This window comes from Alosa alosa, chromosome 22 (genome assembly GCF_017589495.1).
Source record: "Alosa alosa isolate M-15738 ecotype Scorff River chromosome 22, AALO_Geno_1.1, whole genome shotgun sequence".
Taxonomy (NCBI): Eukaryota; Metazoa; Chordata; class Actinopteri; order Clupeiformes; family Clupeidae; genus Alosa; species Alosa alosa.
In genome coordinates this window covers 7,911,567-7,935,276 of record NC_063210.1, presented here as the reverse complement: position 1 = coordinate 7,935,276, position 23,710 = coordinate 7,911,567, and the positions used below count along the sequence as shown (strand labels likewise).

The window sequence follows — 23,710 nt, the reverse complement described above, 5'->3', positions numbered from 1 at the left end:
GTGTGTGTGTGTGTGTGAGAGAGAGAGAGAGAGTCAGCGAGACAGTGAATTGAATTTCCCCTTGGAGATAGTGATAGAGAAGTTTCTATCTATCTATCTATCTGAGTGTGTCTGAGTGGAGAGACAGAGATAGAAAGTGAGTCTGTGTGTGTGTGTGTATGTGTGTGTGTGTGTGTGTGTGTGTGTGTGTGTGTGTGTGTGTGTGTGTGTGTGTGTGTGTGTGCGTGTGTGTACGAGAGCGGAATAAATCAGCCTCTCTCCCTCAAACAGTTCTGCCCTCGTCCTGCTCTCTCTCTGACCCCGGCCCACACTTGAGCCTACCCATAAATCTCTGCTCTGTGACCTCCAGTAGTGCGTGCTTCCTGCCCGCAGCGGTGCACCACTCACAGGGTCCGTTATGAGCCGGCCTGAGACACCCTTTACTAACACGCTGTCCCACGTCCTCAGAAGACACGTGCTCACTCTACTCCTAAAACTTGGCCTGCAGCAAAAGTCATTACAGAGTCTATCAACTCCAGGATACACCCTCTCCCCCTTTATCTATCTCTCTCTCTCTCTCTCTCTCTCCATGATACCCCCCTCTCCCCCTTTCATCATCTTTCTCTCTCCATTATACCCCCTCTCACCCTTTCTCCCTCTCTCTATCTCTCTTTCCATGATACCACCCTCTCCCCCTTTCACCATCTGTCTCTCTCTCTCTCTCTCTCTATCTGTCCATGATACCCCCTTCTCTCCCTTTCTCCCTCTCTCTTTCTCTCTCTGTCCATGATACCCCCCTCTCCCTCTTTATCCATCTCTCTCTCTTTGTCCATGATACCCCCTTATCTCCCTTTCTCCATCTCTCCCTCCATTTGACGTGGCAACAGCTGCTGAGAAGCCATGAGCAGAAGCAATCATCTGATCCCAACAAGCACACAGAGCACTCCCTTTGTACTGACACACCCACACATGGGCCATGAGGCGAAACCAACATCAAGCGGCCCATCTCTGCTCATGCGGGCCAGATGATCTGATTTAAACAGGGTTCTGCTTGCACTGCGCTGGATTATCCTCAACACAGAGGACTCCATCACAGTGCACTGTGTGTGTGTAGAGATGAAAGCATAAAGTCGGGAGTTGTTGCTATTTTTTTTAATCTGGAATTTTGAATCTTGAATCTTAGATCTGGAATCTTGGATCTTGGATCTTGGATCTTGAATCTTGAATCTGGAACTTGGAACTTGAACGTTGCACGGCAGGAAGCCTCTCCAACACTTGTCTGCACAACGCTCAGGCTTCTCCAATTTCGCTACTGTCAGAGACTGGCCTACATTTCACTACTTATTAGTACCATTCTCCTTTGAGCTCCCCGGGATGTAACATTCCCTTTAACTTGCATTGAAAAAGAAAAACACTTCCGTAACTTCGGCTTCAATCCCCCGGCTGGCTCCCGAATAGCCATTCTTTTCTGGTCTTTGATGGGGCGAGCGCTCTGAAGAATGCTTATGATGTTTAGTTCTTTTGCAAATCCTCACAATACTGTCGCTGCAAGCAGGGTATTTCTGTCACTTGAGAGGGAGTACTGGCTTCAAAGCCTGCTTTTGAAGCCACGGTGATGAAGTGAGAGTAAAAGAGGGAGAGAGAAGGAGAGAGAGAAAGAGAGAGAGAGAGAGAGAGAGAGAGTACGTCTGTTCTGGAAGGGATCTGATTCATTCATGTTTGAAAATAAATGAAGGGGAGCTAATCTATTGGATTTGCTGCTTCTGCTCAGCCTGGAATTTCTCTCACCTCTCAGAGTCTCACCTCTGCTTTTTTATTTATTTCATACACAACAACCCATTTCAACAACACACACACACACACACACACACACACACACACACACCTCACTTGAATTGAATTTAGATGTTTGTATTGACAAACATTATCTAAATATTTTAAATAGTCTTGACATTGCTTCCCTAAGACACATACAGTAGGCTCCCAATGACAACTCATTAGAGGGTTGCTTAGATTAGAGTCTTTATCAGTCCAGCAATCTGAGAGCCACAAATACAGCTTTTAAACATGTCCAAGACATCCACAAATCAGCCATTTCTCTGGTGGTGGTGTTAGTTTCTGCTGTACGAGTTCAGCTCGCTGCTCTTTCTGTTGGGTCGGGGCCGGTGGGGACTCGGGGATGCTGTGATGAGGGCCGGTGGAGAGAATATAAAGGCATACTGTTAAGGCCTGATGGTGGATACTGTCTATTGATACTGTCTTGATACTGTATGGTACTGTCTTGAATTTCCCCTTGGGGATCAATTAAGTATCTATCTATCTATCTATCTACCTATTTATCTATTCTTTTATTGTGGTGTTGACCAGTGACCAAGATGTCTTTGGACCAGATGTTCAGTGAGCCACGGTTCCAGTCATTTTATTGCTGTGCAGTAAACAGAGAAGGTCATATTGATTTGGGAACCAACACACACACACACACACACACACACATACACATACACACACACACACACACACACACACACACACACACACACACACACACACTCACTCACCTCTCCACCTCTGCTCTTTGGTTGGGGTTGGTGATAGCAGCGATGTATTGCATGATGTATTTGCTGGCCTCAGTCTTTCCAGCACCACTCTCCCCTGCAACATAAGAACATAAAACACCACAATCAAACACGCCATACGAACCTGTTATCTTTACAACCCACATTTCACACACAGCATGATAAGCATCTCTATTATGGAGCGCAATATGAGCCTATCAGTCATTTTGACTGTTATTAAGAACAGTCATTTTGACTGTTATTAAGAACAGGGCGGGTTATGGTGTGGCCTACATTAAAGCTGCAGTTGGCAAGATTTTTTTGATCATATTCACTAAAACCGACACTATGCTCCGACAGAACAACATAAATCAGCCAGTTTTAGAAAAAAAACGCACTTCTACCTCCACCTCCACCTAGAACCTGTTCTTCTGGTCCAATCAGAGCAGGGCTGTGTGAGATCTGACTGTCAATCACAGTCTGGTGCAGTCTGGTGCGCACTGACCAGCACAAAGTCGATGAGAGGGTGCTCGGTGGTAGTGGGGGAGGGGCATGAGAGTTGCAAACATTCAAAATTTTGTCAGACTTGCCAACTGCAGCTTTAAGTTAAACCGACTCTGAATAAACATTTATGTTACAGAAAGACCAAAGCATCAGCGACAGGGTGAAGTTAGAGTTTGTGACATGCTGGCTTGCAAGGTAATATGACTCTGTAGTTTGTCACATTGCTTTGACAGGAGCATGGATTTGCTGGAAGAGCATGTCACAACATTGCAGCGCTTCTGCCACTAGATGGTGCTTCGCTAAGCAAATATTTGAGCAATGCAGTCAGAACTTGTGGTCGCTGGTTGGACGGCCATCAGTGTTCGCTTTGAGCCCTCTAAATTGAATGTCTTCTGCTGGAAACCCGACTGTAAATAGCTTAAAATTAATTTCCCTTTGCAGCGAGCATGCGCCCCGCCTAAAAAACACACAAATGTCAAACTCCCCGAGACAGTATAAAAACATCCCCATGTCAAAGAGTGACACAGTTAAACTGCTATGCAAAGAAAGCAACCACAGATTGAATATTCGATTCGAACAAAGGCTTGGGAAACAGAGAGGTCATTTGTTGCTGATGTTTTTGTGTGAGTTGTTCTCATAGCAGCCCAGCCCCAGATAGAGGAGACCTTACATCAGTTCAGAGACCAGCTGCCTGACCACACCACAGATATTTCACACGGAACAGACTGAGGAATGCAGAGGTCTAGTGACAAGCCTCCATGCAAAACAACTCACAGATAATTTCTAACATGAAGTGCTGAACTGAGGAGACAACATATTGTTTTGCCCCAAGACCAATAAATTGGCTATTCATTAACTTTCTGAGAGGTGAACAATGGATCTGTGTGAAAAAGGTATTTCACATGGAGATTCTGGTTGGCCTGAGGAAAACATTATATTAAAGCTACCTGATGCAATTATGATCAGGAGGTGGAATTTACATCCTGTTTGAACAGGATAGAACCTGACCAAACCATGGACAAACATCAAACGCTATAAAAGTCTCTCAATCATTCACTCTGTAAGTATCATTGCAACGTCCACTGTGACAGAAAAGTACCAGCTAACAGCAAACTCTTGGCTCTGAAAGCATCTAAAAGTTCCCTCATATCTCATTTTAGTCTGAGTCCTACCTGAGATGACAATACAGGTGTCCTTGTTCCTCCTCTTCATGGCTTTGTAGGCCGCGTCTGCGATGGCGAACAGGTGTGGCGGGCGCTCGTACAGCTCCCGGCCCTTGTACTGCTCGATCGTGTCGCGGCCATAGATGTTCATGGCACGGTAGGGGTTGACCGACACCACTACCTCCCCGATGTAGCTGTAGATGCGGCCCTTTTCAAACCTGAGTGGGACAGACAAGGTTGACAAGAAAAACAGGTGAGCAAATAAGGATTTTGATTTTTAGAAACATATCAGATCTTTTTTCTACAAATACTCTTATCTGTAAAGCCTGAGGCCTAGATCAAGACTGGAGAACAAGGCCTAACACATGCTGTGTGACTCATGTGAAGAGCATTCCGCAGTTACTGAGGCACCCTCCTGACTCAGCTAACCCAGTCAGCAACTTTAGCAACTTCCTTGACACCAAAGTGATAACAAAGTGAGGAAGAGGTGACAGAGGTGGCTAACAACAGACACAAAGAATCCATGACAGGGAATGGGTACCCAATAGACCAATGTCAAACTAACATGTTGTGTTCCAATGTGATATTGGAAACAACATCTCTTTTCCAAGGCCTAATGAAAGGTGCAAATGTTTTCCAATGTGTAAATGTATGCCATGAATTGACACCTTCCTCTGGGAAATAACCTGTGCTCTGATTTGAAGTTTTTCAGTAATGTCAGTCTCAGCAGCTCTACTTTCTGCCTCTAATATCTACTGCCCCGTGGTCAAGTTCTTGAATATGTCAGTAGGGCTACTGCTGATCATAACCAGGCTTCTGTTTGAGGTCAGGTTAATAATACAATAATAATAATAATAGTAATAATATTGTTATGACTAGCATATGTTGTCCTCTGGGCTAAAATAAATTCCACTAGTCTTTGAGTACTCAGATGTCCAGACCTGTCCTCAGAGGACTGCCCACAAAAGAGATCACTCAGCACTCAGGTATGTAATAACTTCAACACTCGCCTGCTACAGCTTTAGGCTTAAGTTCAGCGACTGGGATGTTGACTGCACTGACTGGAATGTTTGTGGACTGGACGTTTTGCCCGGCAGAGGTCTTTTTAAACAAATTCAAAACATCTTAATTCCTTCCTGCATGCTTTGAGTGTGACCAAAATGTTAGCACTGAGCCTTAGGAAAGTATTTTCTAGCGTTCTAGTCTTATAATGATTCCCAAAACTCTGTATGACAATAACCTGGAGGAAATAAATAAAGTGTCTTCTCAGCATAACGTGACTAGAGAGTGGCTTGGGACACTTCAGTGAGCTGACATGTTTTTAGGCGACACGGCAGAAGGCAGTGTGTCAGACGATAACAAAGGTAGCGTCTGGGTTATGTATTTTCTTCGGTGCCAGGGTAATCCACTTAAGCTCGTACACGCTTAGAACCTTTCATTTTTTTCTCTAACGTCAACCTATCATTCTCTTCCCCTTTAGTTGACAATGAGCTGCTACTGCACCAAGTATTTACTGTATACCGTTGAACACAGAAAAGGGTTTAAGCTGATTTCATAGTATTTAGCCTTTGGCAGGTGTCACACCGTAGTCAGAGAGTGAATACTGCGATGCAGCAATGCAGTGTAAAGAAAGCAAAAAAAGTTTGAACGGGATATTTTAAACAACTGTGTAAGCCAAACAATGGCCAACACCATTGATTGTTTTCATTCTCACAAATCCATTCTAATCCTCCCTGGAAAACAAATAGATATCCTTCAGCACATGATAACAGATGCCACGACCTTTCCTCTCCTCGGTCGAGGTCACAGGCCCGCAAGACATCAGCGCCGTGACTATCACAATACTTGCATGTGTGTGTGTGTGTGTGTGTGGGAACACTGGTTGTTTTCTACACACACACATATCATCCCTGTGGTTGGCTACATGCAAAGAAATTGGAACTAGCCATGCTGCCAGCTGTGTGTTCAAACGTTTACACATACACACACACACACACATGCATGCACGCGCGCGCACACACACACACACACACACACACACACACACACACACACACGCTGCACACACACATACACACATGCATGCACACACACACACACACATGCATGCACACACACATGCATGCACACACACACACACACACACACATATATACACACACACACACCTCAGCTAGGGGGAGCTGATGTTGCCCGAAGCCCCTGGGGGTGAAGGCCTCATTTCCTTCCTCTCCTGAGAAGACCTGGGTCACCTCCCTTCTCCCCCTCTCTCTTTCTCCACCCCTCCTCCCCTGAATAATGCCCCCTTTCTTCTCGCTGGGCTGCAACTGCCAAAAGCCCCTCGCTGCTCCATCCTGCCCAGCCTGGAGCCTCAGCTACTTTGAAAGCTCTCCTAGAAACACAGCTAGCGTTTCTTAGCCTTTAGCATGGTTCCTCTCCAGAGGCTGGTGAATCCACAGTCGGTTCATGTGGCAGGCAGACACACACACAGAGAACACAGATATAGGAAATTCCTCTCTCTCTCTCTTTCTCTTTCTCTACTTCAGATAAAGCATTTTGCATTTTGGCATTTTGCTAACCAGAGGCTGCATTTATTTAGCATGTTAAGTGAGTCTGTGGAGAGTAGGGGGAACCACACCCGCGGTCTCCAGCCACTCAGCTTCCTGGATTACGCACAGACTGAGGAGTCATTCGTGTATCAAAGCGATGTTCAATTACTCATGGCTATTGTGTGTTCAGCTGATCAACCATGAGTGTTCTCTCTGTCACTCAGACACACACACACACACACACACACAGGGATACACACAGCAAAATGCAGCAGTGAGCTCATTTACCTCCCACTGGCTAATCCAAACACACTCCATTTGTGTATTAGTGTGTGTGTGTGGTTTGTGTGTGAGGCCTCCTGTGTCGATGACACCCTTGGAGTCCGTGACTGTAACGGAGAGGCGGCCTGATGTGGCGTGGCGTGGCGTGGTGGCACAGCCCTGGCACTAACACTGGCAGCCGGCTGGCAGGCCGGAGCAGAAAGGTTCTTTTGTGCCTGCGTCCAAGCAGCAAGCAGGGACAGGCCTGCTCCATTGTTCAGTGGTCAGTTGTGTGTATATCTATGGGATTGTGTGGATGTGTGTAGTATATGTGTGTATGTGTGCCTTGGACAACCACCTCCAAGGCCCCTCCTCTCTGCCTGCTCACATAAATCAGTCGGCTTCTGACACAATACAGACCCTAAAACTGACCAACCACACTGAGGTCAGCTGTTCTGTGCGACCTACAGCTCAATTTCTGGCTAGAGAAAACTCAAAAACAGGTTAGAGAACAGCAGATGATCTGAAGTCAGTTTAAATTAACTATATTAAATTTGAGCATTGCTGTCTGCTATGGGGCCTGGTCTAATGACATGATGAACACAGATCGTAAAACATCCAGTGTAGATGAGTCCATAAAATGCGATGTGACATCAGTGTTTTCTGTAACGTGTAATAAACAGCACTGGGGCATGAATTTACAGTCTGCAAATCCGCTGGGGATCAGAAGATGAAATAAACCTCATCATCAAAAGGAAGACATAAATAAAAACTAACCACTGGGTTGTGAAACCTAAGTGTTGCTCTCAGGAGGGGATGTTCACAATGGTCCGACACACAGCCTCACGCCAGACAACATATCATTACAGCTCGCTCTTCTCATTTTCATGTTTCGGACGGGCTTGGTGTGTTGTGCCTTCACCACATGGAAACACACAAGGGCTACGATGACAAAGGTACACCAACCATCCTAGCTGTTCCTAGCACCCTTGAGGCTAAGAACTTCCACAACAGTGCTACCCCCTCTCCTCCTCTTCCTCCTTGTTCTCCTCCTCCTCCTCCTCCTCGCTGTGTCAACAGAGCGGTGTAATAAAGCCTGTGGATTGGTGTTTTCCCCCCAGTCTCCAGACTGTATAAATAGATTTGTGAGTCATGGGCCATTTCCACAGCAGTCCTGCAATCAGAAGTCATCTGCCCCCCAAAAAACAACAGCAATGGTCCGTGTAACGTCTGGGAGATGAATCGCAGACAGCCACAGGAGAGAGGGAGGGTGGGAGGAGGGAGAGAGAGAGGGTGTGTGTGTGTGTGTGTGTGTGTGTGTGTGTGTGTGTGTGTGTGTGTGTGTGTGTGTGTGTGTGTGTGTGTGTGTCTGTGTGAAAACACTGAGGGTCATCATCAGTGGCTTGACCTGTAGGAAGGAGAGGACACCAGGAACAGAAGTCCTCAGTTCAACTCTCTCTCTCTCCCTCTCTCTTTCTCACTCTCTCTCTCTCTCTCTGTAGTTTCTCAGGGGCGGCCATGTCTGCTGAGGACATGGGCGAGACGTTTTGGGAGAGGCTGGGAGCTCGCTCGGAGACGTCTGAGAATGAGAGGTGGGAATTTTTTGGGGGGAATTTATGCAGTGAGGGAATACTTAACAAAGAAGATAAGATCATGGACTCAGAGCTAAGAGCTGGCCTCTCACAGCACTAGGTATTTGGCCCTCAAAGAGGAACGAGAAGAGAGACAAGGGCAAATACTGCAATGCTACCAACAGCAATGCAAAGCAAGATTCAGCTGGTATTTACATCATAAGCAACAGATGAAACACAGAGTACACCCATGCACAGCAACACATTTTCACGTTTTCAAGCCTTCACAACATATATTTACAGATATTGGAACAAGGCACTAACAAAACTCTTGGAAGATAGTAGCAGCAGAACCTTATACGAAACTCGCTAAGCAATGACTACAGTTTAATTTTATGGCCTTCTTTGTACTACTATTCTACTATTTTCAACATTCTACTATGTACTATGCAACTTCAACATGATGGGGTTGCCTATGGGAGAGAGGGGGAAAAAGTCCGCAACACCAGTATATGCTCCCAAGTTATAGTTTAATTACTGTGACGTTTCGGGCCCACTCAAGCCCTTCATCAGACGTTGGGTATGCTATATGGGTTGCCTATGGGACCTTCACTTCTTAGAGTGTTAAGTAAGTAAAGTTGTTCAGAGATGTTTGCCCAATAAATGCCACAGCACACACAGACACAGCTAGCCAATAGCCTCAGAGAACCAAGGGAGAGGAAGCCGGCTAGTCGGAAGCTAATGGGTTAGCCTCTGAGGGCAATAGAAGAAAAAGCGTGACGCCTAGGGCGGTAGCGCACTAGCGTCTCAAGAGGCCGAAGGGTGGGAAGTGTACAGGGGCGCCAGCAGCAGTCCAGCACACCGTGCCGCGCGCCTCACCCCTCCCTGCTCCCTTGTTCCCGGCAAGCAGCCCCTGGGAGGGGCTCCACAGCTGGATGCAGATCAAGGCTGCAGGCCCAAGCAGACTGTCCAGCCAGACGCACTTCCCCGCACAGCTGGGCACACTTAAGCTCCCTTTCTCTCTCTCTCTCTCTCTCTCTCTCTCTCTCTCTATCACACTCACACACACACACACACACACACACACACACACACACACACACACACACACACACACACACACACACACACACACACACACACACACACACACACACACACACTCTTTCTGAGCTCTAAAGTCTTGCTTAGTCTTCATCTTGACATTTATAAGCTTGCGTTCCTCTGATGCGAGGGCAGGGCCCTGTGTAAACATGAAAAGCCCAAGACCAAAACAGGTGAAAAAAAAACAGGCTAAACATTCAAGCCGAAGAATTTCTGCTGACCTCCAGGAAAACTTTGTGACAGTTTACTTCAGCTAACACAAATTACCACATCTGTCCTCGAGCTGCAGAGAAAGATTAAAGCCGGAGCTCAGTGGCGCTAAGACCAAATTAAAAGTCACTCACATGCATCAATCTGTCTAGTGGGGTTTTTCGCTCATTTTCTTTCTTGTTTAATTCTGTTTTTGAAAGTGATTCTTGGAAAACGTCTTAATCTCATTTTTAAACCTCCATCCCTATGGCCACCAGTTGTACTCCCAGTGATAGCAGTGAACAAAGACTGTGTCATTACAGTAATCAAATCAAATTTCAATTTTGATTATGACTTGCAACAATTATGAAAACAACATAATCAAGATACAATGATTATGTTGCAAAATGCCAAAAAAGATCAATTCCAATGCCCCAGTGCAGTGACGGGGTACTGTACTGTAGGAAATGCCCTCCTTTGGATGAGACAGTAAAACGAGGTCCTGATTCACTGTGATCATTAAAGATTGCATGGCACTTATCGCAAAGAGTAGGGGATTCCCCGGTGTCCTGGCTAAATTCCCAACCTGGCTCATTCAAGTATAAGTATAGTATATATACTCTTTTGATCCCGTGAGGGAAATTTGGTCTCTGCATTTATCCCAATTCGTGAATTAGTGAAACACACTAAGCACACAGTGAACACACAGTGAGGTGAAGCACACACTAATCCCTGCCTGCAACAACAGCGGTGCTCGGGGAGCAGTGAGAGGTTAGGTGCCTTGCTCAAGGGCACTTCAGCCGTGCCTACTGGTCGGGGTTCGAACCGGCAACCCTTCCGGTTAAGTGCTAACCAGTAGGCCACGGCTGCCCCAATCTGCCCCCAGTGTGATTGGCTCATTCACTCCCTCATTCTCCACTTCAAGCTGGTGTGTGGTGAGCGTTCTGGCACATAATGGTTGCCGTGCATCACCTAGGGGAGTGCTACACATTGGTGGTGGTTGGTGGTTAGTGAGGTTCCCCCTTCCCAGCGAAGCGCTTATGAGTGTCGTGAAAAGTGCTATATACATGTAATGTGTTGTTGTTGTTGTAGTTATAGATCCAGCACATCCTTTCCATTACAGTGGCAACCATTGTAAAGCTGTTTTGTATATTTATTTTTGTTTTATCTTTTTCTGTTTCATTTTATGAAAGTTTAGAAATATGGATATATGTTTCCAAAATCATTGAGCAATTGTGTTATGATTTCTGCCATGATGGAGAGTGGCCTTAGATCAGAGGTGACAGGATGGTCGGCAGTCCCAGCTGACTCAGAGCTTTTGGTTGGCTGACGGGGACCCCCATTGTGTCAGCCCAAACCAGAGAGAGTCACAGCCAGACCAGAGAAGACTGGAGCATTTTTAGAGATCTGGATTACAGACAGCGTCACGGATAAATGCAGGTTCCAGTCACTCTGGGTGGGACTACCTCGTGGTTATTTGTCCGTGGTTAACAAGGGTGGAGTGGCCCTGGTAATTTACACAAGTGTAGATCCAGATTTGTGCAGAGAGAGCGAGTAGGATAGAGAGAGAGTCAACTTTGACTCAACCATTTCACTCACAGTGTGATGACTGATGTTAACTAAACACAAAGAGGGATGAAAATGTGTGATAGAGAGAGAGAGACTGTTTTTCGAAAGCAAGAGATGCCTTATTAAAGCACAGCCACAGCCTTGAGCCCCCACAACTGTACCCTCGCAACGAGCGCTTTATCAGTGAGCCAGCAACATGGAGATAATCTGCCACTGATCCTCTGTTATCCAGCTTCACAATTTACCATCAAGCAACCACCCTTGCCACCCCATCCACAGCTTAGCACAAGGCATGCTGGGTATGACCCAACTAAACAGTTTTATGGCCTTACATACCCAGTGCTGAAATGCTTTTCAGTTATGATTGTTGACTCTGCAGTTCAGCCTTGTCCTACAGTATCAGTATCAGAGTAACTAATAATTAACCAATAGGTGTGGTGATTGTTTCAAGGTGCTCTAAGCGATGTTAGGTCGTTGTGTTGACGTTCAAACAAAACAGAGAGCTAGCTCACTACTCCCTCCACCTCCCTCCCCTGCAATTGAAACTCTCCTAAACGTGCATCTCGTAGGTGATTAGCTGGGACCGTTTATGTTTTTATGGTCCAGGCTGGACCAAGTTGTGTCCACAGAGACCACATTTTTTACAGTCTATTCAGGGCAGAGGCAGCTAGTGGATGGTGAAGTGATGTTTGCCGTACGTGACAAAAAATGTTTTAGATTAGAAACCGTGACATCGCTTAGAGCACCTTTAAAGTTTGAAATAACTGGTGAGGATGACTGATTTCCCCTTCTGATATAAACATTAAATGCTGTATGTCTTGTAGGTAATAAAACGCCGTTCTAGGATGATTGCTGAAGGGGGTTCAAATATGATGGATTGCAGGAGGATAACATGGAAAAGGGCTTGTAGCCAACGCCGTTGTGTCATTTTTTACTCCCGAGTCGTTAGACAGCCTTTGAACCCCGTCCTGCCGCAGCCCCTCTCGCGTGGGCCCGTCCGCCCCAGCCGCGGCCTCCTCACACATCTGGGAGTTGCATTATGGGATTTTCTGCCAGCTTCGTGTGCTCATTGAAGCGCTAAACAGGAGCTCCCCGCCGCCGTGGGTGACAGGGCTCTAAAAGCTTAGCACTCCCAGCGTCCGCAGCCAAACAGACAAATCAATCTTCCCCCCGGGGCGGATGGGGTCTGTCTGCTGGCTCCTGGACTCACAGCTGGCCGCAGCTTTCTCAATTAGATTCACTCCGGTCCTCTGGTCCCAGACTTTCTCTCTCTCTCTCTCTCTCCTCTCTCTCCCTTTCACTCTCTCTCCTCCCGCAACCTATTTCTCTCCAGTGACTCCATGCCGGCCAAGCCATGAGATATATTAGCTACGCGATGTGTTGGACGAGCAACCTCTGCTAGTCTTTCAAGTGGCTAAATAAAAGAAGAAGGGGGGGAGTGGAGGGAGCACAGACATGCTACGCTAGTCTCCTTTGAAGTCTCTATAGCTGATGTTGATAGCTTGAAGGTCACAGCCCCCCACTTGTGACTTCCCATTCTCACTCCCAGACACGGGGGAAGTGTTGACTTGAGTTACAGCGACTGCTAACATCCTCAGCTACAAAAAGCAGCATGCTTGTTGCATTTGCGATAGCTGCGTTAGCGCTCCTTCCCAAATCAAAGGGAAATGACAGCCAGGAGTGAGCACCTTGCTTTGGCCTGAGAGCTGATAGATGGTTGGGTTATTTTACTCTGGATGCCCCAGCCTTCACCCCACCCAACCCCATTGTCTGTAGAAGACAGGAGACGCTTTTGTGTCCGCCACTCCCTCATTCAAGGGATGGGATGGAGGGCGGACAAGGAGAAGAAAGAGGAGCTTGCTTTCTTTTTTCCTCTCCTTTTTGTTTGGGACCTCAGATACTGTTTCAGAATCCAATAAAAATGACTGAAGGGGATCTGGTGTTAGAGCCGGGGGCCTGAGGCCTGTGGCTGAGGCCATTCTCACTTTAGCACATCACCCAAAAGCTGACGCTACGGCTTAAGGAGAAGAAAACAGATGTGATGATGGTCTAGCCAGAGAGAGAGAGAGAGAGGGAGGGAGCAAGTGAGTGAAAATATACACAGAAAAAGACAAAAATGACGAGGCCATCCAACAGACGCAGACGTTAGTCAGCATGCTATTTGGGGAACGTTCTCCGGTTTCTATCAGGGTAAAAAAGAGGGCAAAGACAAGCTGAAAAACACACTGACAGGGGAAGAGAGGGCCGGGCAGGCTGGTGGGCAAGCAGGGTAAAAAAAGAGTGACACAAACCACATCGATTGGGAAATGGGAGTGCACTTAACCCAAGGAAAGAACCAGTAGTGGCGGTAAGCCTCTCGATGGACAGAGAGGTCAAAAAACGGGGGATGAGAGTGAGTCAGTGGATGGATGAGGGTTTTCCCACCTGACCCCGTCCCTGCTCCTGGTTTCCTCCTACCGGAGAGGGAAAAAAGAAAGTGGGAACTGAATCTGAGTGATGTCATGGCTGCTCTGTACAAAGCCTGACTCACAGCACTCACAGTAGCTGACTAATGTTCCTGGAAATGCACCGACTGCACACAGCCTCTCTCTCTCTCTCTCTCTCTCTCTCTCTCTCTCTCTCTCTCTCTCTCCCTCTCTCTCTCTCCCTCTCTCTCTCTCGCTCTCTATGTCTGCCTTATCAACCTGTCTCACATGTCCCCTGGCCACAGATCCGTGTTGAAATCTAAATCAACAGTGTGAGCATCGTGTCTCAAATCACGCAGCTGGGACGCCTGGGCGAACCTGTAATCAGATAATGAGCGGGAGCCCGCCTGTGTTATGTGCGCATAAACCCAGACAGTCAACAACGCACGCCACGCAAGCCAGATGTAATCACCGGCGGGGGAAAAGAGGTGGATTAGCAAAATCTGTGCCAAGCAAATAACATCCTCTCCTGAACACCTTCTGTTTTACTGTTCTCCTGGGAGACCTCCGGGGGAAAATGAAGAGGGAAGAAAAAGGGGACTCAGGACCCAGACTCACTATGACCCGTGAAAATGACCAATAATCAACTTAACTATGACCAAACAAAGAGCTGGAGAAAAGAGTGAGAGGCCAGCACGAGTCAAAACATATCTACACAGGCCGCACACATGGAACAAGTGTGAGGTAAAGAAAGGGAAAGAGAGAAAGAGACAGAAGGGAAGAGTGAGAGAGAGAGAGAGAGAGAGAGAGAGAGAGATGGGGAAAGAGATAGAGGCAGAAGGGGAGAGTGTGTGAGAGAGAGAGAGGCAGGCTTCAGGCCTTCTCTTCTCTGGTCGACCAACAGCCTCCTGCCAAGGCACACAGTCCACAAATGAGACGTCTGTGAGGCACAGCGCTTATTTTGGGGGGAAAAGAGAGAGAAAGGAAGAAAAAAATGAAGGGGGGACTAGAGAGAGAGAGAGAGAGAGAGGAGAGAAGAGAGAGAGAGAAGAGAGAGAGAGAGAGAGAGAGAGAAGAGAGAGGGCCTGAGGAGCTCTGCCCTGTTTATGGAGGGGTGGTAATGTGTTTCAGATTACAGGGGGTTGTATGGAAATTCTTGTGGCGAGACTGGCCCTCCACTTTCCTCAAAGGCGAGAGAGAGAGAATGAGAGAGAGCATGACAGGAAGAGAGAGAAAGTGTGTGTGTGTGAGAGAGAGAGAGAGAGAAAGAGTGTGTCTGAGAGAGAGAGAGAGAGAGAGAGAGAGAGAGTGAACAAGCCATTTTGGTGAAAAAAATTTAATTCTACAGCAGCCTTGCAGGAGCAGAGACATTTTTTTACCATTACATCTTCCTGAAGGAGTGCTTTTCCCCTCTCTCTCCCTCTCCCTCCCTCTCTCTCTCTCCCTCTCTCCGCTAATGAGGCGAGTTCAGGAGCTGGTACCAGGCGGTGCGCAGCACGGCGCAGCGGGCGGGCCGGGTAGCACACCGACAGCAGGAGGGCAGGAGAGGAGAGTGGTGGAGTGATGGACGCAGCGGGGATGGTGCGGCCGCCTCCACGCGGCTACCTCACAGCGGGCCTGCGGACGACCACAAGGACCACACGGAGCGGGCGGAGTGTTCCCTCCTCCTCTGGCTTACGTCCACCGCCGTGTGTACCTTCATCTGCAGCGAGGGTGGTGGTGAGGTCAGCCTCCGCACAGCTGAGAGGCCACAACAATGTGGGCCAGATGAGCGCAAAAAAAAAAGAAAAACAACGGGGCCGAGCCAGAAGCGGCTACTTTTTCTTTTCTTTTTCGTCCAGTGTTTCTCTGCCATAGTTGGCAAAGAGGGGAAAAAGCACCCCACTGTGAACCGGTCGTCAGCAAATTAACGTGAAGAGTTTATGATTGGCTAGAGAAACACATTCAAAGAAACACAAAGACAAAAAGCCAATAAACTCCAGATCAGAAAAAAAGGCCCAGTCCATCTAAGAATACCATTCCTCTAAAAATATGTTTTCTCTCAGCTGACCACAGACAGAGAGAAAGAGACAGAGAGAGTGAGAGAGAGGGAGAGAAAGAGAGAGAAAGAGATGCTTTATTAAAGTCCTGGTAGTGATCTGATCCTCACAGGGTGCAGCCATCCTGTAAAAAGGAAAGAAAAAAAGAACAAGTCCTCCTCTCTTCCCTTGTCTGCTTTTCTTTTAATTTTAGCCAGAGGGCAGGAGCGGTGTCTGCTGTGAGGACGGACTGTTCCCGCTCCGTTTGTTTTTATTAGGGGAGGAACAAAGAGTGGAACTCTGGGAGGACTGGGCCATCGGGCGGCAGGGAGAGCGCTGGAGCCCTCACGCATCAAGCGGAGCGACGGGAGCGAGGGTGACCTACGGGCAGGGCCCACACGCTGGGCTTACCCCCCCCCAGGCTCGACCGGGAACAGCACCCGTCAAGTACTTTGTAAATGAAAATATGATATGAGAACAGCTCCCTGATGAAAACAGCCCTTTTGTCTATATTTGTGTTTGATGGTTCCACTCGGAGGCATCCCTTTGGGGGACACAAGTGGACACACAGTTCTGGTTCTGTCCTTTCCCCGGAAGGATTAGGGAGTTCCTTTCCAACCTCCCAGGGGGAAGAGGAAGTGAGGAACTTGTTTACCTCAAGTCAGCCGCTGCACACTACACCTGAGGCTTGGATCCTGAAGCCTGCGTTGCTATTGGGCGCAGGAGAGCCTCCGGTTGCCTGGAGACACAGCGGAGCAGCTCAGGTGAAACTCAAAAAGAGCCTACGCACACATGCACACACACACTTGAGACGGGAGGTGTGTCTGCTTTTCAAATCACCATTCATTTGGGCGCGACAGCGTCAGGTTCCATAACCACTTTGTGTCAATTTGTACCTCAGGACACTGTGAAACACAAGCCTCCAGACCAGGCATGGCCAACAGGCTAACAACTCTCACACACGCAGACACTTGGACACACAAGGAAATGGGGTCAGTGTGAACCTATGTCCCAACTCACACACACACACATACAAAGCTCCCTGAACCTTGACCTTTGACCCTCACCCAGTGCATCTGATTGACCTTTGACTGTGCCACTCCACCAATAAAATAGAGAAATAAGGTGAAAAGACATAGTCATAACCATATTATGGTTGAGTAATTATTAACCATTTGGCCAACTGACCCAATTTGTCAGTTTAGGCTTCCTCCAAGAGACAAATGACACATTTTCTGAATCAATATAAGAGAAGATTACAAAAAAATGAGCTCTATTACTCACAACTACCATACATGACCTGTTTCCAGGCAATGACACAAAGAGGTATGGAGGCCGCATGGTCAGAACACAACACAAGCCCATGAGTAGCCCAAATCAGCTGTGGCAAAGAGGCGTGGAAGCCTTATGGGCACGAAGCAGCTACAGGATGAACCCGAGCAATGAGCTGTATCAGCCACACATGCCACAAGGCCTCGCTCTGCACTCCTGCATCCTTCCTGAAGCTTCCCCTGGAGAGAATATCTGAGGTCAGAGTTCAAAACAATAACGTGGAGAAACAATAAATGAGCATGACAAACGTCTCTTCTTATGAAAGGATTACTATTGTGACTTTTGTTGGATTTTTGTTGGAGTTTCTTATACCATAGTCTGCGGAAGAACACTACTCTGTTGTAGAGCACATTAGCAGAGAGGCCGACTAGACTGCAGACACGGTAAAGTGGTAATCAGCTATTTCATCTGGAGTGTCAGAGACGCCGTTGGCAGGAATCTCGAGAATGCCCCTGATGTGTAATTGTTTTTTTGAAAGGGGAGGGAGGATTGAGGCAGGGAGGGCCTAATCGAGCGGGTTACCAGAACGCTTCCTGAGGTCCTCGGGGCAGACACAACAACACTGCCATATAAAGGCATCGATTGAGTTGCATGGCCATGGAAGTTGCCCGCACATCCTTACAGACACTGTGAAAGGGGAGCATGGGAATTAAGGAGAGACAGAGAGAGAGAGAGAGAGAGAGAGAGAGAGAGAGGGAATGGGTGGAGATGAGAGTTGAAGTCTAAGTCTGACCCATTAGTTGTGTCATTCTCGTTGTTACACTAGCAGAATAAATGTGGACCCTTGCCCAACCCTGAGATGACATCTAACTGGTCCTGGGTAACTGTGCAGTTTCCATGTTGATACTCCCGCCAAGAAAAGAAAAAAAAACTGAATTCCTGTTGGTTTATATTTAGAATGTTCCTTGGCAGTACACTTACAAACCAATGGGCTAACCTCAAGTTAAATGCAGCAAATGTCCTCAAGATAACCAGCTGTGGCAGCAAAGGACAAAAAGGGAGTTCCACTCAAGTAAAGACTACAGATAGCCATACACTTTAGGACCAGAAGGTCATCGCTTAAAAAGGACTATAACCCACAAAACCAGACCTCATAGCTGTCAGTATAATGGATATCAAATCCTGACACATAAGGGTAGGTCTACTACAGGACACACCTGGTCCTCTTCATTCTCTACCCCTTCTCTGTCTGCACAGATGTGGAGTGGAGTGAGGAGGAAAGCAGGAAGTGCCTCTGCTCACACCCTCCGCAAATAACAATCTGCACACGCCATGTCCGGAACAGCCTGCAACAGCAGAGAAAACAAACGCAGACCCAGCAACCCACCTAGAACCAGGGAAAAGCCGGGGATACAACGCGCTCAACTCTACAACTCTAATATACACACACACAAACACAGGGGACGTTGTGAAGTCATAGTGCGTGTGCGTTACATTTTTCCCTAAACCTAATTAAAAATGGTCTGTTCCCTGACTCTTTTGCTATGTATAATCCCTGATTTAGGCCTATGTAAAAAAAACTAATAGAATGGAAAAGTTTCTTCAAAATGTAATTTATTGATTACACTTAGATAGATAGATAGATAGATAGATAGATAGATAGATAGATAGATAGATACTTAGATAGATAGATAATTCAAGAACTTCTCTTGAAAACAAGACCAGTGTTTTTACCCTGTGGCATGGAAGGATTATGAGCCACTGCGCCCCTGGGCACAGACATGAAAAGGGCCGCTCTGCCCACCTGAAAAAGGTAGTAGCTCAGCAATTCTAGGGGGGTCCGGGGGCATGCCCCCCTGGTAAAAAAAAAAAAATAACCCCTTAAATGATGACTTCTGGCGAGTTTTGGGGAAAGAAATGGACAGATTGAGATTTCCAAATATGAATGTGTGTATGAGTGTACGTATGTATCAGGGATGGAAATAAATTATTTTTTTCCACCTACCATTGTGGCAGGGGGATTCCAAAATCTACCAGCCACTCAACTTTTTTACCAGCCACAAGAGATAGAGTATGCAATCCCCTGTAGCTTACAATGAAGCCGTTCCAGAGTAATCGGTTTTGAAATGGTAGCAAATTTCTATATGGTCTCCAACTTTGGGCTTTAAGTGTCTTAAAACTAAGCTGTGCTTACATACCTATATATCTAAAATCAGAGGATATACAGCTCATGGCTAAGAGTTTGTCTATGTAGCCATCATTTTTATTTTCACAAAATGCTAAGCATGCATGTATTCATTCTTTTACTGTCTATGGCGGCCACACTTTGCTTCCGTCTGCCTCATAGGTATAAATAGCAACGTGATTAAAATAGTCAGCGAATCAACAGAACACTGCGCTGAGACCTACCTGCTGTTGCTGCTGTTACTACCTGCTGTTACTCATTGCGCGGCTCGTCAAGCTATACAGTAACTGGTGGCTCGCATGGCAGCTTTGGCGAGATTTCGCCAAATTTGGTTTTACTCATTTTGAGTAGGCCTAAACTGTTCGCCAAAGGCCATCATCTCTGGCCCCAGGTTGATAAAAACAAAGGTAGGCTAGGCTCTGATTTAGCCTAGTCTACTGTATGACTTCAACGAGGTGATCTTTAGTTTCGTTCTGCTTACAGTATCTCACTGCCACTTGCAACGCCTTTGAATGCAATCCGCTGCCCTGTTTCCCGTCAATGCTACAACGGACTTAAACTGCCACCTCGTGGCGATAAGTTGTAATACATTTCACGCAGCTGCTTGAATCACGGAAAGCGCGAATGAAGTGGCCACTTCTAAATGGGACCCACTGTCTGTGGTAACACAGCCAATCATTTTTTTCAAATGTGCTTCATAAACATACAATACTGCACTACAAAAACTCAAACATCTGAATTAGGCTATACGCCTCCCTTCACCCAAATAATGAAGGTGAAAGGAAGTTATTAAGCCTTAATGGTGCTTCCTAAAGGGAGTATTGTCAAACCTGGCAACACAGCCTGCATGCCACGGGGCATTGTTTACAAAACTTAACCGCAGCGCACGTTTGCAGGCACAGGCAGGAGATGTTAGTTCCGCTAGCGTGAAACACAAAATGGACGTTTTTAATAATAAAAAAAGGGACAGAAATTAGCTCAAATACCAGACGGACAGACACACACTGAACAAAAATCAGCACGAAGACACCAGAGAGGGGACGAGCAGACAAACAACAGGTGTAACATTACCCAGTGTAACATTACCCAGGCTGTGTTATTTCTTTTTTGTGGGATGTCCAATTTATATGTAGAAATGCACATTTGCAAAAGTGGCTCTCCTTTTGATTTTGCACTGCCAATGTGGCTCTTGTGACAAAAATAGTGAGGATCACTGGTCTAGACATATATGTATGCCTTAAACTCGTCTCTTGTTATTTAGAAACAATGCTGTGGTCTATTCTAGTCATCAACAAAAAATGAACGGATTGCAAAAAAAATAAGAATGGATTTGGCGCGGACATTTTTATGCAGCGCGCGAGAGCGTGAGATTGGTGCTGAAAGCCTGAGTGTCACGCCAGATGCGTGAGAGTTGGCAACCCTGCAAACATACACACACACACACACAATAACAATGAGACATGCACCCACACACACAACACCTGCTCACATGTTTCTCACATTGCAGGCCCTTGTCTGACGGTGATATCAGGCTGATAAAATATGCTATGTCACCAATGTCACCACGCAACCACAGTCCCCTCCCACGCCAACAGTGAATGAATGACTAATAGGCTACATATTATTAACCGTCAAGTCGATGGATAAATGATGCTTTTAAATACGCGAGGTGAGCAACATGCACACCTTCATGGACAACAAGCACCATTCTCAGAGAGCGGTAATGATACCATAAACAGCAGCGCAAACATGATAAATGCTGTGCATGAAATCTGCTTAAGGAAGCAGAGGAGCTGGACTCCTTAAGTTCCAAAGACAACACTCCCTTCCAGAGGGCCGCTTCTACAGAGAGGCTGTCGGGATGTCTTCAATTTGATTTCGGTGATTCTCGCTGACATGACAATCTGGCTCGCAGATCGCCTCGCAGACCTCAATGTGTATCTGATGGGAACAAGTCCCTGGCTAAAACATTTAAGATCACTCGCATCTCATCAACTTCCAAACCTTGTGTGTGTGTGTGTGTGTTTGTACGCAAGCACGAAAAAAACAAAGTGCCACTGTTGCAATTTCCCATATGTGGACAGCTAAATAAATAGGCCTACATTGTGAGAATGCCTTGGCTTATTCTAAACAATGTTGTAATGGAACTTGAATGAAGGTCATCCATGTGCAGAACCCCAAAGTTTATTTCCTCTATCAAATCAGGGTCTGTCCAATGAGCATCAATATAAATAATAATTTCAACAAAGGTTAGCTGCCTTCAGTCTCTTGTGTGAAAAAGTGTCAGGTATGTCAGGTCTTGCGTTTTAAGGTCTCTCAAGCAACGTTTGCCATGTCGAAGCAAACAATTAATTAAAAGCTGAAGAATGAGGAAATGTAATGTGAGGTCTTAAGGGACACCCAGCAAAACAGAGTGCTTCTCAAAGGAAAACTTCACTATTGTGAAAAACAATGATGGCCAGTGGAGTACACGGGAAATTACATAACAATTTACATAAGCCCAGAACTGGAACCTGACAGGTGCCAATGAGGTGCAAACATCTTAGCCCTACACAATAACATATCCAAAAAAGGGAAAACAAATGACAAAAGCGCCATGACGTTTGCATGAGGGATTGGAAATTAATATGAATGACTGGCTTGACATTATGAGAGCACATGCCTTTTCAATTACTATTTACCATTATGTGCATGATTCACCACGGGTCTGGTGTTGCAGTGTCCATTTCGGTTTAAATACACGTGCACCTGGTTCCTGAGCCGTCATGCCAGTTCTACTCACACATGGTAAACAAACGACTCGTTTCAATTAAATCTCTTTTGTAATCTACACAAGCATCCCTTTATTACAGATGGTAGGCTACGTAATGCAATCCACAGGTCCGACGATTGTTCTGTCCTGGGTGGAGCACCTCGCTGGCTCTTACAATTACCGGTCTAACTGAGAATGGAATGGCAGCAGACTGACACACCGACCTATCCGAATAAACCAGGCTATGAGGTGATCTCACTCTACGCTACTTCAAAATATGAGTGATTGTATGCCATCGCTTAGTCTACCTATAGCCTAAGATAGGTCGAAGGCAAATAAGATGTTGCGTTTAATGTTATTAACAGTACTCCACAGGTGAGCGTCTTTCTGAAAAATGCAGTCAATAAAAAATAAATGTCACCAAACGGTGGGCTTTTATTGCTCTTCTTAGTAACGCTGGAGAGTGTACTAGATATGTATAGGCTACCCTGTCTCCCTTGCGGGCGATTCATTCAAAGCAAGAAGGTGAATGACCGCGGTTACCTACCTGAGCTTGAGGTTAGCCATAAATTCTTCGATGGACACGTTGTCCAGAAGAACAAAATCCGCCTTCCCGAACTCCAAACTCTCGTGTTCTGCCATGGTTGTTTTTTTTTATCCAAAAGTTACTTCTCAAGACGATAGAAAATATGGTTGATGTAAACAAAAACTTTGATAGACTTATTTGGACTGATTCACTGCGAAACAAAAGATAAACACTAGCCCGAGTCCCAGCTGTTCCTACCCTACGTTACGCTGGCATCTTTGATGACAAACCAAAGTTTTTCAGCATTGTCCTGATGACCACATTTGTAGAGTGCCACCGCAAGTATTTGCTAGAAGGCGTGCATATAGGCTAATTTCTCATGTTGCGCTGAATTAGCTTGAAATAGAAACTGATGTTCCAGAGTAACTTCAAGCTGGTAGCTACCAGTTGCGCTCTCGTATTAATTACCAGCCCTAGAATCCCAGAGATATTGTGTGTGAGGAGCAACTCGCTGCTTCAAGCGAACACCATAATGTTGTAATCCGTCAAAGTCAAACGCCTCTCCATAACCCTTTCCCTGAATTTGTTCTATCCCAGAGAGCATACAGTAGCCTATGTAACGACGAATAGTATCCTATCCCGACTCGCCCTTGCCCCTCCTCTTTAGCCCGGTGCGGTTGTAGCGCTTGCCTCCATCTGTTCCTCCCATAGCATACAGACAAACTTAAACCGTTTAACGGCAGCAACAATAGGCTACAACTTCAAAGTGATACAGGTGTGCTGATAAAATCTATTACTGTGATAGGGTTCCCCCAGGAATTCCAAGAATTTTGAACAGACAAGACCTTGTTGACCATACAAGGCAAGTCGGTTTTTGTTTAATTTGTGCGCCAGTTCAGTGTTCCAGCCCAGGCGTTGTAGGCCAATGTTTTGACAACACGACAGCACAGTTGGACGATAGCGCATAGGTTATATTTCGACGTAGCCTAAAGTAGGCTGTGGATCTTTTCGTAGCCGAACTCAAAATTTACAAAAAGGCTTGCCGGTGGTAGCCTACGTTGTTTCTTTTGATACAATTGAACAAATTCATAATGGATCCAACTTTTTC

The 23,710-nt window shown here is 46.3% G+C and overlaps 1 protein-coding gene and 1 long non-coding RNA gene across 3 annotated transcripts in view; one reads left to right on the top strand and one right to left on the bottom strand.

Annotated features, from left to right (window-relative positions):
* The window catches only part of myo1d (myosin 1D), a 96,729-nt gene extending 73,461 nt beyond the window's left edge, over positions 1 to 23,268 (bottom strand). Inside the window, exons 1-3 of the mRNA XM_048233626.1 lie at positions 22,624 to 23,268; positions 4,211 to 4,419; positions 2,538 to 2,631 (exon numbers count right to left, since the gene is read on the bottom strand). Of these exons, the coding sequence (XP_048089583.1) occupies positions 2,538 to 2,631; positions 4,211 to 4,419; positions 22,624 to 22,718 (398 nt within the window). The 5' untranslated portion in view covers positions 22,719 to 23,268. The remainder of the gene's footprint in view (positions 1 to 2,537; positions 2,632 to 4,210; positions 4,420 to 22,623) is intronic.
* On the top strand, positions 16,562 to 18,651 carry LOC125287695. Of its 2 annotated transcripts, none has more exons than XR_007192399.1 (3): positions 16,562 to 16,631; positions 16,769 to 16,859; positions 17,178 to 17,634. It is a non-coding gene; the product is annotated as an uncharacterized LOC125287695 (long non-coding RNA). The 2 variants fall into 2 exon arrangements; XR_007192398.1 differs by adding an exon at positions 18,397 to 18,651 and having other exon boundaries at positions 16,625 to 16,859; positions 17,178 to 17,396.
* Positions 23,269 to 23,710: the final 442 nt, after the last annotated feature.